General features: G+C 40.1%; 1 protein-coding gene across 2 annotated transcripts in view; it reads right to left on the bottom strand.

Annotated features, from left to right (window-relative positions):
• ATL1 (atlastin GTPase 1) overlaps nucleotides 1-26,635 on the bottom strand; it is a 903,853-nt gene that overhangs the window by 619,978 nt on the left and 257,240 nt on the right. For both annotated transcript variants that reach the window (XM_044074302.1, XM_044074301.1), the window contains exon 3: nucleotides 10,523-10,657. In XM_044074302.1, coding sequence (XP_043930237.1) covers nucleotides 10,523-10,657 — 135 coding nt within the window. The remainder of the gene's footprint in view (nucleotides 1-10,522; nucleotides 10,658-26,635) is intronic.

Raw genomic sequence — 26,635 nt, 5'->3', positions numbered from 1 at the left:
TCATTATACTTTTGCATCTTTTTTTCCTTTTCTGTACAACTGCAGAAGATATAGCTGTGAACCACAAGGTGCACCTGGAAAGACTTGCTTGCCTCAAAGAGGCACGGGGTAATTGTGCAACAGCTATGAGTGCAAGCCAGATAACGCTTTCCAGGCCATTAGTTCATAACATCTTGAGCAAGCATACCTAAACTTTACATACATGCCTGCTCCAATAGCTCATGGGGATTGCATTAGGCAATGAGTTCACCAGCTTAGCTTGGTGCGTGTTCAATTCCCAGAAACATAAATTAGCTTTTATTACATGACACTATTTCTAAAATTTTAACTGCAGTATTGAATGATATTAACAATTCAATGTTGGCAACTGGAATTATTAACTTGGAAGGCATATATCTTGATATGGCATAGCCAAATAAATGTTTTCACTTCTTATATAGCACTGAGATTGAGTTAGTTTATGACACATTAATGTCATCACATCATATCTGGATGTGTCAAACGAACATATTTAAGTCATATTAGTTTATGTATTGAAATAATAAAATTTCATGACATGCCATTAAGCTCTCTCACATATATTGGATACATTGCTGCTGAAACCAAAATTACCATCAGCACAGGAAACTACACCAACAACTGTGGTTCAGCCTGCCATACCTCTCCAGGTGGCTGTGGTCATACCACCACAGGTATCGTCTTCCACAGCTCCTGCCCTACCTGCTTCACCTTCGTCAGGTAGCTGTGCCCTGGCTGCTGATACAGTGGTACCCTCCTAGCAGCAGTACTAATGGAGATGGTGATTTTGTCACCCATCAGGAACTGACAGGGCTGGTGGAGGACATAATAGACAGTGGCCTTGGTGCTCAAATCAACAGAGATGAAAAGGTCCTCCATCGGATTGCAAAATCAATGCCACATCTGGCACTGATCCAAGAAACTAACAGCAAACAGTGATGACAGTTCTGAGTGTGAGAACTAGATTCTCAATGTGTACAAGCTGGATGCAAATGTGCCTCTGATGTCCCCTACCTATCCACAATCCTTACGTACCCCAAACATTTGTATTTCTGTCTCTCTCGTATGTTCTGTATATCTGCACCTGCTATCTAGCCTACCCTAGCTACCTGACCCTCTTATTCCTAAGAACCTTCTCCAACAGTCCTCTCTCTCCAAAAATAAAAATGGGCAACTATCCCACAAAAAAAAATATATATATATATATATTCCCCATACATCTCTCCACTTCGCTTGCATGTCTCTCCACTTCGCTTGCATGTCATCTTGACACACTTGACTTTGTCCAATTGCCTATACAACATTATTCTGCTGTTGTCACCCATTACCAGTGTGGTGACTCTCCCAATTCAAAGTCTGGGTACAATTCTAAATTTACATTGTGAAGAACTGGATAGCTATGTTGCTCTCCAACCACCATCCTGCAAATTCCTGTATTCTTTCCTGTGTGCTTCCTTCTACTTGTCTCCCATTTTCACTAGTGTCTTATCAACCCTTTTCACATTTAATCTGGTCAAAAAAAGAGAATCACACACAATACACATGGCCAGAAACAGCCCTTAAAAAAGCTTTCACTTTCTGTACTCTGCATTTGTGCGGGCTTTACATCGCACACCAATGCTGAGTGAATGTAAATGGCATTTCACATCCTATGGCAAAAACTGATGAGATTTAGCCATCACCCACACTAATCTAGCTGTCTTTGTGAAAATGTACTTAAATATGCTGCACTAAAGGAATACAGAGTAAAAGCATTACTTTCACATAGTTACTGCAACACTTATTAAGCTGTTGGATGTCATGAAGTTAGAGTTCCTATATAGTGTGCTGTGATAATTCATGTCAGTAGACTGATGTTTTAACACAGTGTCGAGGGTTTGAGTCCAGAGTTATATTAAACCAGTACTTATTTTATATTTCTACTTTGTGTACAAGTACAAACAACTTTATTTCTCCCAAATGACAACATTTAATGAATCAGTCAAGATAAGGAAAATAAAATAGAGAACATCATTTTAGCAGTGGAGCACTAAAGCATTAGTGGGACTTATTACCCCACCAATATCCGCCTGATGTTTTAATATTTCTGCTCTTTTACCCTTGCTGTCTTCTTATTGCAAACACTTTATTGTACAGAGCATGACAGATTAGTTATGAAGAAAACTGAAGTGTAACGCACCAGAAAGATGGATAGAAATATCCCACAAGCAAAACTCTTTGACTTTGTCTCTTCCTGTCTCTTCCCCTTCTCTCTCTTCACTTTTTAATCTTAGATATTTATGAAGCTGCTGGATGTAATGTTCACCTCACGAGATTTTATATTTGTCATCATTGTGATAAAGACTAATGCCTACATTATCCATTGCTTCAGTCTGCTGACACTGTCCCTTCAATTATGTGATGTTACCTTTGTGAAGTAGGACTTCTTATGTGTTGTGCTGAGATAATGCTCAGGGCTATAGACTGATTTTTGCATACTGTCAAGGGTTCTAATCCAAAAGTCCCACAAACAAAAATGTTTTCTGTCTGTCTCCCTTTCCCCCTACTCTTTCTCTCTACCCCATTATGTGTTATCAGTCTGAGTACTCAACATTTGCCTGATGTCTGGCACCATGCAGCGGTACAAAATGATGGTAAATGGCAGTTCATGTCTTAATGGCAAAATCTTATGAGCTTTTGCCTTAGACTGCATTAGCACAGTTACCTTCTCACAAATGTGCCTAACCCCGCTGTACTACAGCAAAACAGACAACAATACCAAAGTGTGATATAATTACTGTTCTGTATTTATATGGTTTCTGGATGACACATACACCCTAAGGGTTACTGCTACTAATACAACTGTGATGAAGGCTGTCTATATTCTCCCTTTCTTCAACCTGTTGTCAGTGTCCCTTAGAATGTCTGATTTAATGGAAGAAAGTTTGAGCTTCTATTTGGGGAGCTGATCAACTCCCCCAGTCTATACACTTTTTTATGAGACTGCCAAGAGTTCAAATCCAGAAGTGTCTCATACAATTATGATACATTTTTGCATATTAATATTACATGCATAATTGTGTGCCACATATATTATGAACCCACCACAATCCTCATGTCCTCATCATGTTTCCACTCTCCCACGCCTTCCTGATCCATACTGGAAACAGTTTATTGTACAGAGCAATACCTCTGAAGTGTACAGATTTTCAAAGGAAGTCTATCTTTCTGTATCTTAATTTGTGTTATCAAAACATATGTGAATTTCTGGCAAATCATTGAAAATTGATGATATTAAGTGACACCGTATATCTGATTTTTAGACTGTATATAGGTCAGAAAATGCATTATCCTAGCAAAACTGTAAGTTTATAAGGGCAGTGTTTTAAACTTTTCTTAAAATTTTGGCATTTGTCACCTATATTTTTGTCTTTGTTTGTACAGAGACTGACAGAATAATCATGAGGACAACCCTACGAGTAACACACCGCAAAGATGTGCAGGCATGTCGAGTAAACAAATCTCTTAGCATGTCTATATCCCTGTCTCCAAATCTCTCCCTCTTCCCACCCCTTCTGTCTCATCAGTCTTTCTCCTCAGTATATGCGCTATGCCTGGCACATTGCAGCACCTGTAACTTATGGGAAATGGCACCACACAGCTTATGGTACAGTTTTGTGAGTTTTTGCCTTTGTATTATGATGCCCTTCTCCCTGGGCTTACAGTAGGCACATCTGGACAATATACAAACAAAAAGTAATAGGATCAATGTTGCTTCACTTCTGTTCATGTTCTGAAGTATATTAATTATGACTTGTACATGTCTGTTATACACGTATTGACTTCATTACTCAGTTGCATCATACAAACACATACAATTGTAGAACAATCGCAACATGCCTCAAATACATGTACAGTCACCAGATATAAGGTCTGTGTACCTATATATGATTAATGTAATGCAAATGTCATGAGAAATGTGTAAATTATGACACACTAAAAATTAAGACAGCACATCTCTGTTCTGCACTTGATCAGAATTAGACATATTTGTATGCCTGTACTCATCTGCGTGAAGCTTGGCATGGAGCACAATACACTACTGCTAAGAACAACTCAAGTTGTAATTACAAATGGCCTACGACTTTACCATCAATCAGGCAAATAAACTTATCAGTGCTGTGTTTCAGGGACAGATTTTTTTTTTTAATTAATGAGAGTGAATTGCATAACTTTTGTATGTGTTTAATGGACTGTAATACTCAAGATATTAGGCTGTTAGTGTGCAGTTGTCTGAACACATCATTTTTAAAGTTATGTCTGAACTCCAACACTTACACCATGAAATGGAGTACAGTGGTGTGGAACATTTTTACCCAGAATTCATGAGTTGTACTAAACAGTGCAGTGCCATATTTTTGACCTGTCTGTTTATATTTACAGTGTGCAGTGTCCAAGTATGAGCACATACAATTGAAAATGAAACCACAAATGACTATTGTTTTCATACAATTATCCCAAAGTGAACAGTTATGAATGCTTGGTTGCCAATCCACTATTTCACAAGTGTGACTGTCATCCAAACACAATACTGCAACACTGGCACATGTCACTCACACTAACACACTACAACTGTAGTGAGACATTTTCTGTGGCGCTTTCAGTCTTCACAATATCATGTTGCTTCTGTGTTCTCATAGGTAAGAGTTCAAAACCCTCAATGAGTGACTATAATCATTGTCATTCATGCATAGCAATATACTGGCACACAATGATTATAGTCTGACTTTTCATGTGGAGAAAGAGGTGTTCCGGGATTCTTGTGGTGTGAGTGCTTCTGTGACACATGTGGTTTAATACTGACTCGTATAGCATACCTACAAAGATAGAGTGTGGTTTGAATCTCGGACTGTGTGTGTACCAAACAATGTGGACAGAAAAGACTGGCTTGGCCAAGCAACACTACTTTTCACCACTCGTACAAATTTTTATTGGATAAATTAACATCAAAAGTCCTTTTTTACTTCACAACATGATTCATATTACTTGTGACACACTCCATTACTATCTCTTGTGGCAGTCACTTTCAATACACAGCTCTGTAGTGTGTGTGGTAAGACTGGCAGGGGTTTGAATCTGGTAACATCCGTCTGTCTGTCAGACAACTGTGTTACACAGGAGTGGCTTAGGCAAAGAAAGTATTTATGGCACAGTCAGAGGATCACATTTTTAAGGTCTTGCACTCCAAAATAGGAGATTCATACTCATTACAACAGAAGCTTGATGTAATCCCTTCAAGGGTGTTCATGACACAATCAATATGCCTCTTTCTATGGCATCAGCAGTTGACACACATCTTGCCCAAATTTGTTCTTAGCATCTGTTAGATTCAGGCAAGATGCAAATGCTGAGTATGCCACGGATTGCTCACAGGCATTATTTATTTTTCAAACAATAGTGCTCTGTATTGCATGTCGTCATCCAAACACTTACGTATTACTGTAATTAATTTGTTCACACCCTAGAGCTTTATAGAGCATGAGGACTTGTATAAAATTTCTTAATTTGTGGCATGCTACAAATCATCAGAAAGTGTGAGTGGGCCTGTGTTATGAGACTTTCTTGTGTGTTTGTGTTGGTTAGTTGATTTTACAGATGTCTTTGTTGTAATTTCTTGTGAGCATGACCAGTATAATGATGTAGTAGATGTGCATTGTTTAGCAAAGATAATTTAATTACTGAATATCATGAGTCATTTCTTGTCACTTCTTATTCTTGATGAAGACTTTACTGAATTATCCTCTTTGCCAATGTCCAAGCAATGGAGTTACTGAGCTACGGGCAAAGGATAACAACATTTGTCACAGCCCAGTGTACATCTGGTGTATATGCAATGTAACTCTCAATGGGGTCACTTACTAATACATGTTAATGCTTCACCTGAGTGTGTTGCATGTTACTGCAGTGTCATACAGTTCTTACTATTGTTTTAACAAAGCTCACCTCACTATCAATTAAAACATACTGCCTTCACACATCTGTAGTTTGATATACTTATTCTAATCAGCATGTCTAGTATGGTAAATGCACCAGGAAGGACTCATGTCACATCACTGATTACAATAACACAAATACATCATAGTCACAAATAACTGTAGCCTAACATTTGCTATACTTGCCCATTAACTGATGTATTAATAGCATACTGCTGCCATGGACTTTTAATTTGCCCATTTCTTGTGTGAGCTACCTATACATTTGTAATATGCACAGAAATACATCCTAGCTAGGTATACTGATATACATTATGACATTGAGAAACACAGCCCATTTGTCAGGAGATAGAGTACACTTGACATGTACCTCAGTTAAGTGCACTTTCGCATATGCCACATTAGCATGACTTATTTTGCATGTAAGTATGCTGCATCTGCTATAATAAGGGAATGTCAATGTAACACATTTTGCTACATACATACATACACACAGCATGGGCTTCCGCGGTGGTGCAGCGGTAGCGTTGTTGCCTCACAGCAAGAGGTTCTCCTGTTCGATTCTCAGCTTGTGTTGGGAGTGCCTTCTGTGTGGAGTCTGCATGTCCTCCCTGCGGTCGAGTGGGCGTTCGAAAGACATGCGTTGAATGGGCGTGCCTTCGTTGAAGGTTGGGCGTCAGGCTGGCAACTCGACACCATAAAAAACTAACTGCCAATCATTAGTGGACTGGAGTTCCGCTGTGGTGACCCCTAACTGGGAAAAGCCGAAAGACAAACAACAACATACATACACACAGCACGCACAAACAGTCACTAACTTTCTACCATTCACATCATGCACATTGCTTAAAATGTTCATTTCCATCTTTTTATTCTATTATTGGAATGAGTGAATAGGTATTAGTCATTCTTCTCAATATTTCCAAATTGTCACAGCTGTATTCACTGCCATAACAACCCTCAGTATTGTCTCCTACATACGCATAAGCAATACCCGCCTTACACTTTTTTCACCTGTGTGTGTGTGCTAACATCAGTCATTTGGATGAAATCTATTACATTTGACCATTCCCACAGTACACATTCCAGTGGAAGATTACTTCAATACAACTGCCACATGTAATAGCTAGACTTTACAAACATGCGAGAACCACAAATGTTACTGAGCATGCCACAAAACATGTATAGTGGCATAATAGGTTTTACGACTAATTATAATAATGTTTCTCACTTACATTAATATACAATACATGCTTACCTAATACATGTTTAAATGTACAATAACCTTTCTACGGTTACAAGTGGCAACAAATGGCAAAGAAATGTCCCTTTCTGAAGTGCATGGGACAACAGCTGCAGGATTAATTCATGTATGTTTATACACAATGAACTGAAGAATACAGCATACTGCCAGTTACAACAGATAACATCCTGTATATACATCTGATATGCAATAACTGCAGTATATGCAAATATCCACTACCGTATCTACTGTCCTTGATAACGGTTATCTCACCTCAGTATTTTATAAACATTACATTTACTCCCCTTTACTATAGTGTAGTTCTGTGTCTCTCTCACATCCTTTGTCAGCATTTCATTTTTATTCATGTACATGTGTCAGTAAAAGTGAAGAGGATTGCTTTATTACATCAACATAAATAACTTATGTCAAAAATGCTTTGTTTACTAATTACAGTTATCTGATTACAGTTTCCCTGATTAGCTTCCCCTGCTTCTTGCTTGTGCACTAATCACTGTATCGGAGTACATTTCCATGTTTATCTTCCTCATGCATCTTTAATTCGTTCATTAAAGTTGGTCTTGCCTTGTATTATGCTGTTCCCATGTTTGCTTGCAGGCAGCACCTTTTGTTTACATTGTCTGCTAGTGCTGCTGAATGTGTAGGCTTCCTTAGCAGCTTGCATATATAATGAGCAATACTGCTAAGCACACTAACACACATAAATTGTGTAGGCTTGGTGAGAAGTGTACAGGATTGTTAATAAATCCCCAGGTCTGTATGCTTTCTAGGTGTTCTCATTAAAAGATCATCACAGAAAAACTACAAACGTTAAATACCTAAACTTACTTAAAATACTTTGCAGTGTAAGCATGAACTCTATAATGTGGTCAAAAGCAACAACAACAAGAAAAAGAAAACAACTAAGTAATGGCAGAGTCTAGATATTTTGAACAGGAAAGTCTGTGATACTGTTGAATAGACTGGATAATAAACAGGGTCAGATAAGGAAGAGCTGATGGTTTAAACATCTGCAAGATTTCTCTATGGGTTGTAGGCATTAAAGATATGCAGTAAAAATATGGCTCCTACTAGAAGCAGAGGTCACCAGCTTTAGCTCTAATCACTTAATGGAAAGAAAGGAGGGCAAAAATGGTTTAAAGCACTGCATGCTCCACTCTCAATGTATTCTGAAAAGTATCAATCCCTTAAAGATGATGTCCAATACTGACCTGACTGTGTTGTAGATGCCTCATTAAAATCTTAAGTCTGAGAAGAGATCCTTGGGTGAATGGTTTAGTCATGCAGCCTACTAAAAAAGATGAAACAGGTGATGTGGTAAACAGCAGACAAATAAGACAATGGAATGCCGTGGGAGGAATAAGAAGTTAAAGATGGAAGAAATACTGGAAAATGGTGCATTTAGATGTGCAGAAAACTGAGATGTAGCAAAATAACACAAAAGAAGAGAGATTTGTGATTTTAGTACAAGTCTTGTTTTCACACAAAGTCCTGTATTACCAACTAGATAACATTCAATTTATTATGTCTATAACTGAATACACTGGATAACTATGTCTGCCAGGGTTTTTAGGTTAATTAGATAAATACTAGGCTACCTGCCCTTCTGGGTCATTTTAAGCCTAGCTAATTTCCCTTTTTGTACTCAAAATAACCTATCCCATTTGGTTATAGATTGGCTTTACCCATCCTATGGTTGATAATTATATATTACCCTAATGAGAATAACTGGAATCATACCATAGATAATTTGAGTGGACTCATTCATGGGATAAAGCATTTAAGAGAGCCCTCTGTCAATTAGTAGTACAGGGGGCAGTTCTGGGGTAAAGTTTCTGTTTCCCATCCACAGATCTAAGCTGTGCTTGAATATGGGCAGGGATGAACTTTGTTTTACATAGATGGGGAGTCTGGTATCCTCTGCGAGATATACATGTCCCTCCAAACCATTATTTTCCAGAAGAGGTTTAACTCCCTAGACCAAGTACTTCTGCTGCCATTTGACTTGCTGATGTGCAGTAAATCCACCAATGGGTCAGAGGATGCCTTGTATGCCAGCCACAGGTTACTTCTTAGCAGTGTATAGGATACTGAGTATTCTGACAGGGCTTTCAGTCGGTCCATGTTAGACATGAAGTTTAGACCATGTATCCTTTTAGTAAGGTATCACTGTGGGCGTTCCAGTTGTTGCATGTGTCTGGACAGATACATGCCAAAAGAGGCATTATATTCAATTATTGGGCTAATGAGGGCTGAGTAAACAGGGACAATGACATCCTTTGATCTAGACACAATCCCTTTTATTTATAAGCTGTGCAATACAGAATTATTTTCTTATAACAACAGACACATGTTGGTCAAAGTTAGGCCACTGTGCACATAAGTTCCCAAATCACAAACGACTGGGTCAACTCTTGGGGGCATATTGTCAATGTGTCAGTTCCCTGGGATAGATGACTTCCCAAAGGATACAATAATGCATTTTTTGGCATTTAGTTTTAATCCATGATTTTGACACCAGTTATTTATTTGAAACAAGCCATCCTGCAAGATCGCTAAGTCATTTGGGGATTCAAAGACTGCTCCCAGCTTGCAGTCATTTGCAAACCTAGTCATCCAGAGCCCTTTAGTATTGACTTTTACTCCAGAAAAGTAAATGCCAAACAGCAGCAGTCCCAGCACAGAACTCCAGGGGACTCTACTGGTGCCTAGTCCCTTTTAGGTAACTTCCCCTATTTTGGTTATCTGCATCCTATCTGTGAGCCAGTTGGCAACCAGCGGATGATATAGGAGTTTAGTCAAAGTTTATTTAGCTTTTCTACTAAGCCTGAGTGGGTAACTGTGTCAAAAGTGTTGACCAGGTCAAGGCATGCAGTGTGTACCATTTTGCCATCATCCACTGCTTTGGTGACATTTTCAAAAAAATCCACCAGGCTGAGTAAGCATGAACAGCCCTTGATGAATCCATGATGTTCCAGGGACCAGGTTATATATAATCCTCAATTATTTATGAAAAACTGCACGTTTGTAGTAGCATGGTGACAAATGCACACGGACTACAACAACTGAAGCAGATATAACATACACAAGTTAGTGAAAATGAGGTACACATGTTTCCACACAGGACAGGAAAACTGACAATTTCACTGCACAGAACCTGTTTGAAGGTGCAACAGGTGCAATATAAGAGTTACTGAGTACATCACAAATACAGTGACACAGGTCTTTAAGCTGTGATTGTTACCATACAGGTTAAATCATTTCTTACCTTTTTGCCATCAGGTTTATCAACAAGGAACACTTCACTCCAAATCTGAATGCCTGTTGTCTCTCGCTCTGACCCTCCTCTCCAAGAGAAACCAGTCAGGGGTTCATCATGATCTCCCAGCCAATCACATGAATCCTGCAATAAAACATCTGTTATTCTCACTGTTTTCTTGCTACCTGCTTGAATGTATGATGTGAAACACTTGTGTATTGTGCAAACACAATGCATTCAATGAATTCACTACAAAGCATGACAACGAAAATGAAAATCTTCCTACGACTGACGCAACATATGGGACAAATGTACGATATTTGTGCACCCAGTCTTGAAAGTTAGTGGAAATATATAATTCAAACAAGCTTCACAGAAAGCAATTTTACTGTATCTTTAAAGGGTATTTGACACTAAGTCATTATTTTTGCTAAAAAAATTGTGTTCACCGCAGAGTCAATGGTAGATCATCAGAAAAAACTTCTCAGTCATGGATTCAAATGTTTTAGTCTGAATTCTCCAAACTATACCATTCTCTCTTTCTTGGAGACTTTATATATTCTACTTGGGCAAATAAATTCAAACTGTATAGAAAGCAGCTATGACAAATATTAAAGCAATAATCCATGACTGTGCATGGGTATATCAAGATTTATCCATGGCTGGCTTGGTTTGATCACAAAGGTGAAGATCTCAGGACTGTATCTGCTCTCTCATAGGAGGACCATGAAGAATATGGAGAACTCACTCACAGCTGTTGTGACATCTGGAAAAAGGCCTGGTTACTAAACCCCTTTCCAGAGTTCAGTTTCTTTAGCTGCTGTTGATACAAACACTTAAATCACATCTGTCATGGGCTCTTTTGAGTTTTGAAGAAGGTTAAAGAAACAGGTTCAAACAGATTAATCCAGTCCTTTCCACAAGAAAACATAGCAAAAACATGAAAAGACAGAAACAGCACAGCAAAGGTTTATTAAAACTGAAGAAAGCACAAAGGTTACAAACCTTTTGTATATCCATCATGCTTTCTCAAATAAATAAAAATATACACACAGAGAGCATCGATAAAGCAGTTAAATTAAATGAATTGATGAAAGGTTAATGTCTCGAAGACTAATGCTTTAATATATGCTATATGACTCATTCCAGCCAGGTGCAGAAGTAGGTTTCATAATTATTATATTCATCTTCAGTCTATTCAGTTTTACTCATAACTGCACATTTGTTAGAATTCAAATGAACCAGCTCTACACCATAAACATAAAAGAATGTCTTGAGTCCAGTTTTCCTGGAATCCTTAATGTAGGCCATGCTTACTGCTAATGCTCTAAAATGCAAGGTTGGCATGACTAAGATCAGATATTTAGGTCATGTTATAAGGTAGGGTTTGATTATACCTCAGAAACAGAAAATCTTGGCATTTAAAATGTGTCCAGTACCAGGATAAATAAAAAAAGTGCAGGCATTCCTGGGGCTTGTTAGATACTGCAGGAAATATACACAATTGTCACTTATATAGCCTGTTCCCTCATGGACTTAACCAAAGGCAAAATGCTGGATAAAGTTAGGTGGATTCTAGAAGCTAATGGCACTTTAAAGAAACTCAAACAAAGCCTCTGTGTTCAGACAGTATAGGTGTCCCCAAACTTTTCCAAGCCTTTTACGGTCCACACAGATGCATCAGAGGTGGAGGGCTGAAGGGGCTGAGTCTGGCTGGAAATGGCTTGATAGTATTCAGGCATGGGGCAAAAATGACCTGCCAGAAAAAGACAACAGCTGAAAATGTTCATCAACCACTCCTGCACCCAGTTCTCATCTGTATCTTATTAGGCTTCGTACTCAGTAACGGACATCACTATCCTTCTTTTGCAAGTATCCCTCTTAGGTCATACTGCAGATTAAATAGCTCTCACTGGAAGGATTGTGCAATAATGAAGCTGCTGCACACTATTGACAATAGTAGCATGTTACAGCAAATATGGCTCCTAGTTGTGTTTTATTTGATTTGCACTGTATGCCTGCACACACCCACATGCATCATGCACACGTGTGCATGTGTGTCTAAGTGTAGTTAGGTGTGATAGTGCACAAAAGGAGTGTTTTAGTCTGATTGTGGTGACTGTGCTGAATGTTGGATGGTGTATGTATGTATACATGTATACTATGCATAGACAGGGTTAGTGCTTGCTAGCAGAATCTATTTTATGTATTCCTTGTTGAGATTGCTTTAGTGAGGGTTCAAGGGATTCAGTCCTTTTACCCACAGAAGTGGGATCTCAGATTCAGTACACATAAAACAGTGTGCTTTTCGCAGTCATTGCACTCAGTCTACTGGTTCTGTTCTCAGTGCATGCTAACAATCACTCCACCTAAGCAGAACACTATTACACCTACACCTTTAATGGATTCTTTCCTCAAGCAATCTAGATAAAATGATGAATAACAGTACTCTCTCTACAGGCAACTCAGGGTAAGGTTCACTCAATGCACTGATTACAAATAATCCAGACAAACTCAGTTCATTAACTCTTCTGCCCAGCAGGTATCATTAACCACAACCCTTTATTATCTACCGTGTCTTTAAGGTATAAGAAAGACCCTGTGATATACTACTAACCAGTGTCACATCACAAACCAGTGGAACCCCACATTACAGATGAACTTCAGATTATTGACTGGTCACCACTTTTTAGCTACAGAGACACAATGGCAGCCCTGTCCATCCTTTCAAACTTTTTCATACCTGTAAAAGACAAGATTTTTTTCTCTTCATATTTGAAGACTGAAGCAACCAAACCTTGTGGTTGTTTTCAGAAATTAGAAATATGATTAAAAAACAGACTAGACTTGGATGTAATACAAAAATATTGTAATAACTTAGTCAAGAAGGAAAACTTCTCACTCAAAAAAGAAACAATATTAAAAAACAGTGCTGTCAAAGTCAAAAAAATCTGGAAGACTGTCAAAACACTACTACTACAGGTCTTCCCCAAAAGCAGCACATAAAAGCACTCCCCACTATTATACGTCTTAATTAATTTTCTCTATTGTTCCACCTTTAACTACATCTGTCCAGTTTCAACATACCACTACAGGCACACCTATGACTCAGTTTCTTCTTGAACTTTTTTCCATTTAGAATAAAGTTATAAGTGGTATGATTGTCATAGAAATGGACCAACTACAACCCACACCTACACATACTTCACCAAAAACTTACAGCTAGGTAAGCTCACTCCCCATTAAGCCACTCACATTATATTTCTAACCCAACACTTAACTGCTAAAATAATACCCATTAGCTTTAACCTTTAACAATTTGTCTAAACTGTTCCCTGTAAGTTGTAAGTAATGAACACACTCACCACTTTGGATTATAATAAAAAGTTTGTAGTGACTATCCAGATTCAGCGTCATATTTTTTAACACACACACATTTTATTTTATATATACATATATATATATATATATATATATATATATATATATATATCTATATATACACACACACACACACACACACACACACACACACACACACACACACACACACACACACAGGAAAACTTCATATAATCAAAAGTTCGTAATGTGAAATGTTTTTTTACGCCGGCAGAAGTGATTGAAGCTCATTTGATCACTTCTGCCAACTTTAAGGCCTTGTGAGAAAAGTGGAATCAGCCCTTTTTCCAATGTTCAGTAATCCCGGAGTTGGTATGTATATATATTAAGTAGGGAGGGGGGGTGAGGGGGGTGCGGAGGCATGCCCCCCTACAAAAACTAATTGTTTTGCTTTTTTTTTTTTTTTTTTTTTTTTGATGTTTTGGCTTTTGATCTTTCAGGATTGATGTTTAGCCATTCAAAACGTGTGTACTTCTACGTTTCGAGACCATATGATTAAGTTTTTGAAAACTCAAAGCCTTTGAATGGAGATCACGGTACAGTGTGGATCAGGACATTTACCCTTTTCCTCACTATAGTGCAATCTCGGAGTTGGTATATATAATTTGCGGGGGGTTTAGGGAGTGCAATTGGGGGGCTTGGCCCCCCTGTAGAAACGTAAAAAAGGTAGATTTTTTTTTTGATGTTCGAGTTTTCAGAAACTCAGTTATATGGTGTTGATCATATGAATTTCGAGTTTCTGAAAACTCGATCATCTAACATAGATGTTTTACATATATATATATATATATATATATATATATATACACACACATACACAGTCATACATACGAGCCACTTATGTAGATATATATTTGTCTGCATTGCTTGACTGGCTGTGCCGACCTGTGTTTGTTTCAGTAGTTGGTTACATGGAGTGCTGTCAATAATCATACTGTACTGGCAATGCAGTAGCTTATGGCCATTTAGAGGACCTCTATACTTCTACACCATGTTAGCAGACCACTACGGTACAAAGTATAGCTGTCTATGGCTTGCATTAGCATTGACATTCATGCAGAATTGATCAGTTATACTTGCAGTGTACACGGACATCAATCTTGATACACTGTTTATTCTACTATCTTTGAACTACTTAATCATTTATTTTTTTATACATTTTCCCTACCCAGGCTGCTTAGTCATTTAACTTTTCCCCCAATTATGACACCCACACAACCTTGTCATGACCATACTGCTGTGTGTGCCCCTCTTATTATTCACTGAGAGTCAACCACTTGGTAGACATTTCCACTGAATGAGAAGTGATGGATCCAATGGAAAGATACAGGACACAACACCAGGAGTGGTCATGTATGCAGAGACAGTCAGAATGCCTACCCTGGGCATGGCACATTCAGTAACATCCTGTCATTCCCACAAGTAGGCAACAGTCAAGGCTTCTGGCCTCCCTCACAGGTTGCAGAGGCAGCACTTTCCCCTGACCCTACTCCCAGTGATAGGAGAGCTAGCCACCATCTCCTTTGTTCTATTATTCCCCCCATCCAATCCTAGCCCAGATCTGAGACCATTCCTGAACTTAGATCACCAGCAGCAATAATGGACACCTTGCCTCTGTTCCCTCTGGCCACCCCTTTAGTCATTTTAACTTTTGCCCTCAGGCCAGTTGTTTAGTACGTTCATTCTTAATGCTATATTTTGCAAACTTTTTCTATGCACTGCATGCCACCTCTAAGAATCCAGTCCTTACTAAAGTTTAACATGTATGTATTTAATATACTGTTTAAAGCTCAACACTTTTACAGCAATATTAATACAACATATAGCATATGGTATGATAGAACGGTACCAAACGAATAAAACATTAAATTAGGACCACAAGAGTTACAACTGTTCAAATGAATAAAACCCCGAAAAGTTCTATTCATATTCAGTAAGGATGAATATAAACTCACTTAGACTGCAGGTCTGAAGCTGGGGATGTAGTGAATTCCACAGGAAAGGTGAACATTTGGAAAATGATCACCTACCAGATGCACATCCTTGGAATTGCTAGCATTTCCTCACTGGCAGAATAGTGTGGACATATGAAGATGCAAGACACCAGGAGTTCCATAAGACAAAAGTGACCAAAGCCACAACTGCTCTATAAGTGAAGACCAGGATCTTAGAAGTTGAATTTGTCAATACCAGCACCACCATCATCAAAAAACCAGTGAAAATAACTCAGCACAGTTGAAATTTGACCGAAGTTTGAGGATGCAGTCATTTTGCACTTACTGATGGTGGTCAAGTATAACCATCATGGAGTCCAAGATAAAAAAAAGAAGCTACTGTATGAATAAATTTTCCAAGATCCAAACATGGAACCACATTTTTGAACTTGGTGCTGTTCTTCAGCTTAAATGGATTTAAGATGGATGGCACCCCCATAGTGCCTTTTTTAGGCACGGCTCAAATTCTAAACCTACCACCCTAGAACACAACAAAGAAAAAAAACTAAGGGTAATGCTGCTCAATGCCAGAAGTCTCAACCTCAAGATGCACGCACTCGAGGCCCTTCTCAGTATGGAGAACATCGCTGTCTGTGCTGTGACAGAAACCTGGTTCAAGGCTCCTGAGAGCACCCCAGCACTATCAGGTTTTACCTCATATCATGCGTTCCGGCCCCAAAACCCGGACAATACCAAGAAAGGAGGAGGGGTATCCATATTCATCAAGGACACCCACACCTCAAGATTGGTGGCAACGCACGATGCATCGGAAACCATCCAGGTGCAATTAACCATAGGCAAGACTGCTCTGCAATTTGTAGCATGTTACAGGCCACCCTCGCAAACTCAGGAACCTCACATGGCCTTCCTGAAAACATTGGAGGGGATAAATGTATCTCCGAACACCATCATACTAGGTGACTTCAACTACCCTAATATAGACTGGGAACACTACTCAAGCCCAAACACTCTAGCCCAAAAGTTCCTGGAATTCATAAACTCAAATGCCATGGAACAACTAGTCACCATCCACACAAGAGGAGAAAACATACTTGATCTCATCATCACGAATATGGGAGCACAATGTTCAACCGAAGTATACCCCTCACTGGTGAGATCAGATCACAAACTAATCTCGCTGGAGGTCCTCATCCGCCCCACCGAAATGAAAAAGACCACAGTAAAGAACTTCTCGAAAGCCGACTTCACACTTCTAAAGACTAGTGTGGTCTCCTTTAAGGCCCCTGAGCCGGCGGTAAACATTACTCAAACTGCTGAATCACTTACAAATGCCTTCTACCAGCATCTGCAGGGCTGCATGGATCAGGCAATCCCAAGCAAAACAAAGACTCTTTGTACCAAAGGCAAGCGTCCAGTCTGGTGGACCCCAGCCATAAACAAACTCTACAACAAAAGGAGAAAGCTACTAAAAGATAGAGCAAAATCCTTAAAAGGTAAGACACCTGTGATCACTATAAGTAAAAAGCTAAGAGCTCTCATAAAATCATCCAAAGCTAATTTTGAGAAAAAAATAGCTAAGGACTCTAAAGACAACCATAAGGCATTATTTAGCTATGTCAGAAACCTAGGAGGAAACTCCCAGATATGCTCAGAATTAGTTCAAAATGATGTGAAGATTACTGATCCTACAGACATTGCCAACATACTGGCTGACAGGTTCAGTGCAAACTTCTCCCCCCCCCCACCAAAAGGAGAGATATCTATACCAAATGATTGTAGCCCCCCAAACATCTCTAACGCCCAGGTGAGAACTGCTCTCTCCATGGCAAAGAACACAGCATCCATGGGACCTGATGGTGTCCCCGGCTGTGTGCTCCATGAACTCAATGAGGAATTAAACCCACAGTTAGGACAGCTGTTTAATCTTATTCTCACCTCCGGATACGTACCCAGGGATTGGCGCACAGCGACTGTGGTCCCACTCCACAAAGGCGGTGCCACCACCGACCCTGGAAATTACCGTCCCATTAGCTTGACAAGCCTTATCTGCAAAGCCATGGAGAGGATCATAATGGATCTCATAAATAAAGACATAGGGAATTTGCAGACTTTGGATCCAACCCAGTTTGGCTTTGTCAAAGGCAGATCATGCCTTTTAAACTTGGTTGACTTTTTCGAAACAGTCACCAAGGCCATTGATGAGGGAAAGGCAGTCCATACAGCCTACCTAGACCTGGCAAAGGCTTTCGATACAATACCCCACTCAGGTATCATTGAAAAACTCATCAACTTAAATGTAAACCCATACATTACAAGATGGGTTGCAAACTGGCTGAGTGACAGAACCCACAGGGTCAGAGTTGCTAGCGCCATGTCAGACTCAAAGCCTGTCACAAGTGGTGTCCCACAGGGCTCAGTCCTGGGCCCACTCTTGTTTGGCATCTACTTTTCTGAAGTACAAGCAAACACAGGAGGGTTATGGCTGACAAAGTTTGCAGATGACTGCAAACTGGGCGCCGTAGTTGAAAACACATCCGACACAGATATCCTTCAAAAGGGTCTCACAGAAACGGATAACTGGTGCCAGAGCCATGGCCTAAAGTTAAATGCCAAGAAATGCATAGTCATACCCTTCGGAAAAAATAAGGTTACCCCTAGCTACCATATAGGTGGCAATCCCCTGATCACAGAAGAAGTTATCAGGGACCTGGGAACCCAGGTTGACAGTAGCCTTTCATTCGACACTCATATTGCTAAAGTAGTTAGGAAGACCTTCTACATTGCCCACCTCATCATGAAGGGTTTCACATCTAGATCAAGGGAGGTCATAGTCTCCCTATACACATCACTCATCAGACCAATGATCGAGTACAATGCCCCATTCGGAATGTATCTGACCCGACACTTGCAGCAGCTGGAGAGGCCACAAAAGTTCCTCACCAAAGGATAAAGGGTCTCAAAATCTGTCTTATGCTGCCCGACTGAAAGAACTCCAGTTATATTCAGTTGCTTACCGCTTGCTCAGAGGTGACCTGTGCCTGACATACAAGGCCATGTCAAACCCAGATTTGATGAACATGCTTCATCTCAAAAAATCCAGATCCCTCAGAGCCACAAGGGCGGGAGACTTAAACCTCGACACCGTTATTAATAGGACGTGCTGGAGGGATAGATTCATCACCCAAAGACTCCCTATGCTGTGGAACAAAATCCCGGTTTATGTGAGGCAGAGCACCTCGCTGGCCTTGTTCAAGAGGAACCTTGACCAATGGATGGGAGATCGCAGATACACCCCAGGGGTTACCTCAGTGTCACTGCTCGACAGAGGCACAGCAAAATAATGGGCATAGTTTCTCCAAACTAAAGGGGTGGCGTAAGCCACAAAACTATGGGCTAGGCTTATAAATGCCCTCGGGCAGATAGCCTAGTATGAACCTATGATTCATGTCACTAAAATGATCACATTAACACTGAGACCACTATAAATGAAACAAAAACTTCAAACGATGAATTAAGTGTTGTTTGCAGGAGTGCAAGCCTGTGTAGCTCCCATAAGAGTGGGCCTGACTCTCTCACATCCCCTTTTCAAAACAGCAACTCCCAAAATTATACACCACCCTTCTATGATATCACAATACATATTTCACAAGCATAAGTTGTTAAATTAAGTGTAAATTAAATTACTGGGAGCAATTAATCTAACATACTTATATAATGAGTTGGTAAACAGCCAGACTTAAATTTGGCTTCAATCCTAGGGTAATGTTTTTCTAGAGTAAAATAAAAAATGAAAGTAAAACTCAAGACCAAGACCCCCCCCCCCCATGAAATGTTTAATAAAATCTAAAAGGTGCTCCCCTATAATAGGAAATCATATTATCTGCATTTATTATAAACTTATTACAATTCATTTTAGTGAAGTAGGTATGCTTAAGAGGGCATGGCAAAGGAACTTGGTGAAATTTACAAACGTATAGCAAATTATAACACTGACACCTAATAACAGTTTTTCGTAAACACAGTATTTGTATTAGATGAATTCTCAGTTAGATGGGTTTTGCTGGAGGTTAAAGGTAATTCTTTGGCAAGTGGACTTGCGTATTTGTTTAATGCAATGTCCTAGGAAATTTTACAGCTGAGATGCAAAGCATTCTAGATCAACTATGGCCAGAAACAGTTAAGATTGATGAAATGTTGCTGTTATTTTCAGTTGGTTACAAGCTCAATTACTACTGGTATATAAAATGTGTACAACTAGAAAAGTAGAAGCATCTAATCTACTATTTATTATTGAACTGGTTTCACAGTTGCACAAGCTTTGAAAAAAATAGAAATGTCAGTTGCTGATGGTAAGATGAGGAAGAAGTTACACCTGAAGTGGTCATCATGAGCAAAATGGACTTCAAATCACAGTTAAAGGCATGTGTGATATCTTAAACTTGAAGATCTATTAGCAGGCAAATATATAACCCTGTGTTGACAAATTAAATGTATTATATATTTTCTAAATGTAGAAATGTATCTTCTACATTAAGTTATAAGCGATACTGTGGAGTTATGAGGCAGTCTGTTATGCTGTACTGTTCAAGTTATAGTCAATAAAGTTTTGTTATACAGAAAATAGTAACACCACATCCTTACAGTGAGGGGGGAAATGCAAACACTATGGGAATGAAAACGTCTTCCCATACCACATCTACAGCACCACCTATACTCCACTACTAAAAACACTACAGGTGGATTAAAAAACAATAGTAAGGCAACTGCACTACGATGAACAGTGTGGCTGGCATTGTGCATTACAGTCCAACAGGGATTAGGTATGCACCAGCAGCAACACAGAGTGGACCTACTATGAACAATGCTGCATATAAAAACATGAATTTGAAAAAAAAAGTCAGTTACCCTGCAAGTGGATAGACCACGCTATGACAGCTCCTGTGACATGGCCCCACAGCATGTGTACAGAGTGCTCACCACAGTACACCTTCACACTAGCAATGATGTGATGCAACTATGTAACATGAGCATAGCTGTGATACAGTAAAAGGACTACACAGCAATGTGCCTACTGTGTTTAAGTTATAAATGGAAAGTGAATGGGATAATAGTACAGTGTCAGGGGGACAGTGAGTAAAGGAATACACGGAAGGTCAATGGGAAGTAAAAAGTGGCACAGAGTGGGTGAAGGAGAGTAACTCTTTTTGGGGGCAGGTGCCTTTTTTATTTTATAGAACAGCAGACGATAAGGGAAGCATGGGATGATGAGGTTACAGGGGATGGTAGCAGGGAAAGATACAAACACATATTACACAATGAACAATTGATACATGAGGTACTGATGCAAAATGAGGGACAAAAAGGAGGTGGACAACAAATGGGTGGGGGGACTCGTACACAAGGAAGGGGAGCAACATGGAGGACTGAGTGGTTTGAGGACTACCTCCCACGCTGTCCCACCATGGAATCCTCACAGAAGTCAGTTCACTTATGTGGCTGACATCATAAAAGAGTTCCAGCCACTGATGGAGCACTACTTGGGGCTGTACAATTAATATGATTCTGCTAGCTGCATGAGGATGCAGTGTAGGATGCCAATCTGGGTATCAAGCTGCCAGTCTACCTCAGTCCTCACCAGCCCCCTTACCTCCCAATAACTGACCCAGAGGGACCTCACACTGCACTCCTCAGTGAGAAGCTGATACCTCCCACAAGAGAAGCAACATCAAATGCCGCTAGTGAGCCCTCCATGTTTCCTCTCTCAGGATGATTATCATTAGCCTGCATAGAGGTTGGTCTGGGGATAGCATTGAATCCAGCAGTTGGTGGTGAGGCTGGTAAAGGCTTAGGTGCCTCAGCCTGATGCCTTACCATAGTTTGCTCAGCAGCTAAAAATGCAGAATAAATTGACAGAAATGGGAATAAATAAAATTGGCACTCCAATGGTGATTCCCATGCTGTAGCTGTCGGCATACAATGACGTTGTACAGCATATCATCATCAGCCCCCATTTTTTCTACATGGGGTTGGAGTATCATAACTGTCGTCAACTCTCTCGATTCAGTGCCACGCTTCTGCCTGACTGTCACAGATCTCCTTTCACACAATCCATCCACCTCTTTGCTGGATATCCTCGCTTCCTCTTACCTTCTTCATGTCTATCCCAAATCTTCCTCAACAGATTGTCTTCTGCTTTTCTGCACGTGTCCAAACCACCATAATCTGTTCTCTTTGATCTTTTCTGCAATTGGAGCTACTTTGGCTTCTGCTCTTATGTCCTCATTTTTTCGTCTGTCCCACAGTGTGCATTCTACCACCTTTCTCAGGCCCTCAATTTCCATCACCTCTAGCTTCTTCAACTGTTCTGCCTTTACTGCCCAGGTTTCTGTATCATACAGTAGTACTGGTCACACCACTGTCTTGTTCACCTTACTTTTCAGCTTCTTTGGCATTCTTCTGTAATAGACTACACCTGACACTCTATGCCAGTTGGCTGCAACCCCTTTGATTCTAGCTTTGACCTCTTCATTCAGACTTCCCTTCTCCTCAACCACCCCTCCCAGATACTTGAAGCCATTTACATGTTACACTATCTTCCCCTTCTATCTCTATTCTCAGCTTCTTCTGATTTCCCCAATTTGCTGTCACTGCCAATGTCTTATCTGTGCTTAGTTTCATCCAATGTGCCTTCAGTTTTTCATTCCATTCTCCTATACTTTGCTGAAGTTCTTGCTCAGAGTCTGCCTGTAATGCCACATCGTCTGAATACAGCAACTTTGTTGATCTGTCCCATCCAACCTGTTTGCTAATGTAGTCCATCACCAGTATGAACAGCAGTGGGCTCAGAGAAGAACCTTGGTGTACACCCACTCCCACTGGGAAGCCCTCTGTGAGGCCAAACACTGTTTGTACTGGAGTCATTGGGTCCTTGTACATAGCCTGCACTAATTCTACCAATGTTTCCGGACTTCAAACCGCCACAGTACTGCCCAGATCAGCTTCTTGGGACCTTGTCATATGCTTTCTCCAAGTCTAGGAATGCCAAGTTGGACACTCTTCTCATCTCTAGCTTCTTCTCCAGTATCTGTCTCAATGCAAACATCAGGTTAGTTGCACTGCATCCTGATCTAAATCCAAACTGCTCATATCCCATCCTACGCTCTACTACTCTGCGTATCCATTTATTAATCACCCTCTCCAGAACTTTCATGCAATGTGATAGGAGTTTGATGCCTCTGTACTGCCCAAAGTTCTGGCTGTCCCTCTTGTTCTTGTACACGGGCACAAGTATGCTTATTCTCCAGTCATGTGGAATATACCTTTCTCTTCACACTGCTCAGGAGCCATTTCTCACCTATCTCACCCAGCATCTTTTTCTCATCTGCTGTAACCTCATCTGAGCCTGCTGCTTTCCTTGACTTCATTTTCCTTAGTGCTGTTCTTACTTCTTATAGGGTGGGCTCCTCTTCTCTTCTGATCGTAGGCTGTTTCGGGACCAATACAGCCTCTGTGGGATTTTCTTCATTCAGAAGCTGTTGGAAATACTCCTTCCATCTGCCTTTGATGTCCTGTGGATTGCTGAGCAGGTTGTTGCTGGCATCTTTGCCTTGCAACCTGATATAGTTTCGTTGTGCCTCTTACTAAGTCACTTTCCAGAAGTTGGTAGAATGCCTCCGATACCCTATTCTTTGCTATTGCAACTTCTTTCTTAGCTTGTTTGTTAGCCAACCAGTAGTCCTTCTTAGCCTGGTCAGTCTTTTCTGTCTCCCACTTCTTCCTGCACTCCTTTCCTTTGATGCCTTCCTGGACTTCTGAATTCCACCACCAGCTTTCCCTACGCACTTTATTTCCATACCTGGCTTAGCCACATATCTTTTCTGTAGTTCTAACACATGCTGTTCTTAGATGCTGCCATTCATGTTCAACTCCACCTATTTCCTCCTCTTCTTGGGGTGCTAGAGCCCTGAGTAATTCCTTGAACTGCTATACTTTCTCTCCAGTCAACTTTCAGTTCTTCAGCCTGGTCTCTGTTGACCTTAGCCTTCTCTGACCACTGCTTGTAGCTGATTGTGGCAACTAGTGGCTTATGCTGTGGGCAGACTGCTTCACTGGGGATGACTTTGCAACCATGGATTCTACCCTAGTGCCTTTTCCTTAGTAGGAGGAAGTCTACCCGAGGTTCATGTTGGCTACTCTTGTATGTGATCTTGTGACTGTCTCTCTTTCTAAACCATGTGTTGGCTACTATTAAGCTGAAAAACACAAATAATCACCATAGAACACCAAAATTTAATGAAGCTTTCGGGCTCTCATTATTAGGTCATTTGCCAGACAGAAGTCTAGAATGGCTTCTCCTTCTTTATTCCTGTTGCCCCACACATGTGGATGCAGGCAGTCCTCATATCCTGTTCTGCCTGTCCCGATATGTGCATTCAAGTCACCCATTATCAACACCAATTCATGTTGTCCTGCTTTATCTAGTAGGTCCTGCAACTGCTGTCTGAATGCACTCTCTTCCTCACTATCACAACCCTGCTGTGGGGCATAGGTAGAGATTATGAATACAGCCTATCATTACACTGGAGTCTGATTGCCATGAGTATCATTAATTCTGATGATATCCCTCACTGTCAAATGAAACCTCTCTCTCACCACAATTCCTACACCATTTCTAGCCTGACCTCCTTCTGAGTACTAGAGTCTGTATCCCAAGCCAAGAGGCTTTGTTGTACTGCCCCTTCCATCCTGTCTCTTGGGTACATAGGATGTCCAGCCTCCTCTGTATCATCATGTCATCCACTTTTAAGCTGCATCCGGTCATTGAACCTACATTAAGCATAGCAATTCTCAGTCCATGTTTGGCAGGTTGGTTGGCTTTATGTCCAGCTTTCACTCAACAGAGCCATGCCAGGTAACCCAGGATGGGCAACTAGACACCGGCCGGCCAGTAGCTTATTGACACAGGTTTGCTGGGCTTTATGCGGGCACACACTGGCCAACAGGGGCACATATACCCCTTCCACCGTTACCATGGGTCCCCGGTATAGGATGGAATAGGTCGGGTCCTCAACCTACTTATCACCAGTAACTACCCATTCCCATTTTGGCAACACTAGTCAATATGACTGAATCATCTAGAGCCATATTTTACACAGTCGAGTGGTTAGCCCTGCCACTGCATGCAGTCTGTGATTCATGTTCTCCTATGTTGAGGATACTGCACACCACAGTAGATGCCCAAAGCGGTGGATTGTACAACTCTTCCCCATATCTGGCACCATGTAGAGTCTGTGCTGCTGCCCACAGCTCCATTCTTTGGTGAGTTTGAGATGGAAACATTCAGCATGTTTTTCGGATGTCAGAGGAACCCCACAGAGACCCAGGGAACACCTACACAAGGGAATACCTACACAAGCCATGAGATCTCTGTTTCCTAAAATGATACCCCAATTTCTTTCTATGATACCTCTAATGTTTTTTAATTGATTAGAAATTGGGAGAGGAAACTTTTTTTTTTTCTCTCGACAAAACTAAGTCTGTCAAATGAATGTACGTCTTTTTTAAGTAAACATAATAAACAACAAACATATGCATTTCAAGTATGCCTTTTTTAAGGCATTATTTAGTGTGTTGAAGAATAATTATATGTTGTATTTACGACATTTTGATGTTTTAATGTTTTATAATTGAAATAATTTTATATATGAATGTAAGATACTATGTTCACGTTTTTTACATCACTTCCTGTTTAATGGATATAAAACCAGGATGTAGGGAGGCGTCCTGGTTTTTCTGAAGTCGTCCACGATTTATTAAAGTGGAAGAAAGCTAAGAATTATCTGCTATTGTGGTCATTCCATTCTTCACTTCAGTCATCGTTCACATTAAGCAATGGAAGTGTATCAGTTCTCCAATGCACATTCAACAATGCTGTGGGTCTGCAGCACCGTATTGTTGGATGACATAACCACCATGGTTTGAGAGTTGCATATAGGTGACTTGAGCTGTGCCTCCAGGGAGTATGCTACATTACCTGCAACACATGGCAATGGACAACTTTATGAGAAAGCTGTGGTCTATATACCTTTTGCCATATTTTTTCCAGGCTGGTGGAAGATGTGTTCAGTAACCACTTAGATGCTCCTGTGGAAAATAACCCCACATGAAGCACTGGTATTGGTTGCACATGTGCCAAATGTGGGAATCATGGGAACTACATCTTCAAAACCTGAGTCTCAAAAGGAATCCAGTGGATCAGCAAAACTGCCTTTAAATCTAGCCAAAGTATAGATACAAAAACCAAAAAGAAAAAAAAAATAGCAGCACTGAAGACATAACATCAGTTTAGTATTTTTATTTTTGTCTTCATTATTGCGGCTTTTGTTTTTTACTTTTATTTAGAACAAACAAACATTCACACATAAGCATGCTTTCTCAATTTATCCGAGATCACACAAAAACATTTGCTGCTTATATAAATGAAAAATCACATTATTGTTAATAAAATGGAAAAATTACCATTTAAATACTCCTTCACTACTTGTTAAAGTTTCAGCATTTCACTACTGGTTTCTGGCTGACAATATTACTCAAACCAGGAATAATATCTGCCCTCAACTCAGTAATCAATTTATATTCACTCAATTCAGCTTTATTTAAAGTGTCAGCACTCTTAATATCTTGTTTTATAATTTCTAGCATACTAAAATATAATTTGCATTCATTTTATATATATATATATATATGGATTCCATACACTAGTTAT

This window comes from Protopterus annectens, chromosome 6.part0, assembly GCF_019279795.1.
Source record: "Protopterus annectens isolate FY-2018-M chromosome 6.part0, PAN1.0, whole genome shotgun sequence".
In the NCBI taxonomy this organism is placed as follows: Eukaryota; Metazoa; Chordata; order Ceratodontiformes; family Protopteridae; genus Protopterus; species Protopterus annectens.
The sequence above is the reverse complement of the archived record's forward strand: the minus strand, read 5'-3'. Positions and strand labels throughout refer to the sequence as shown.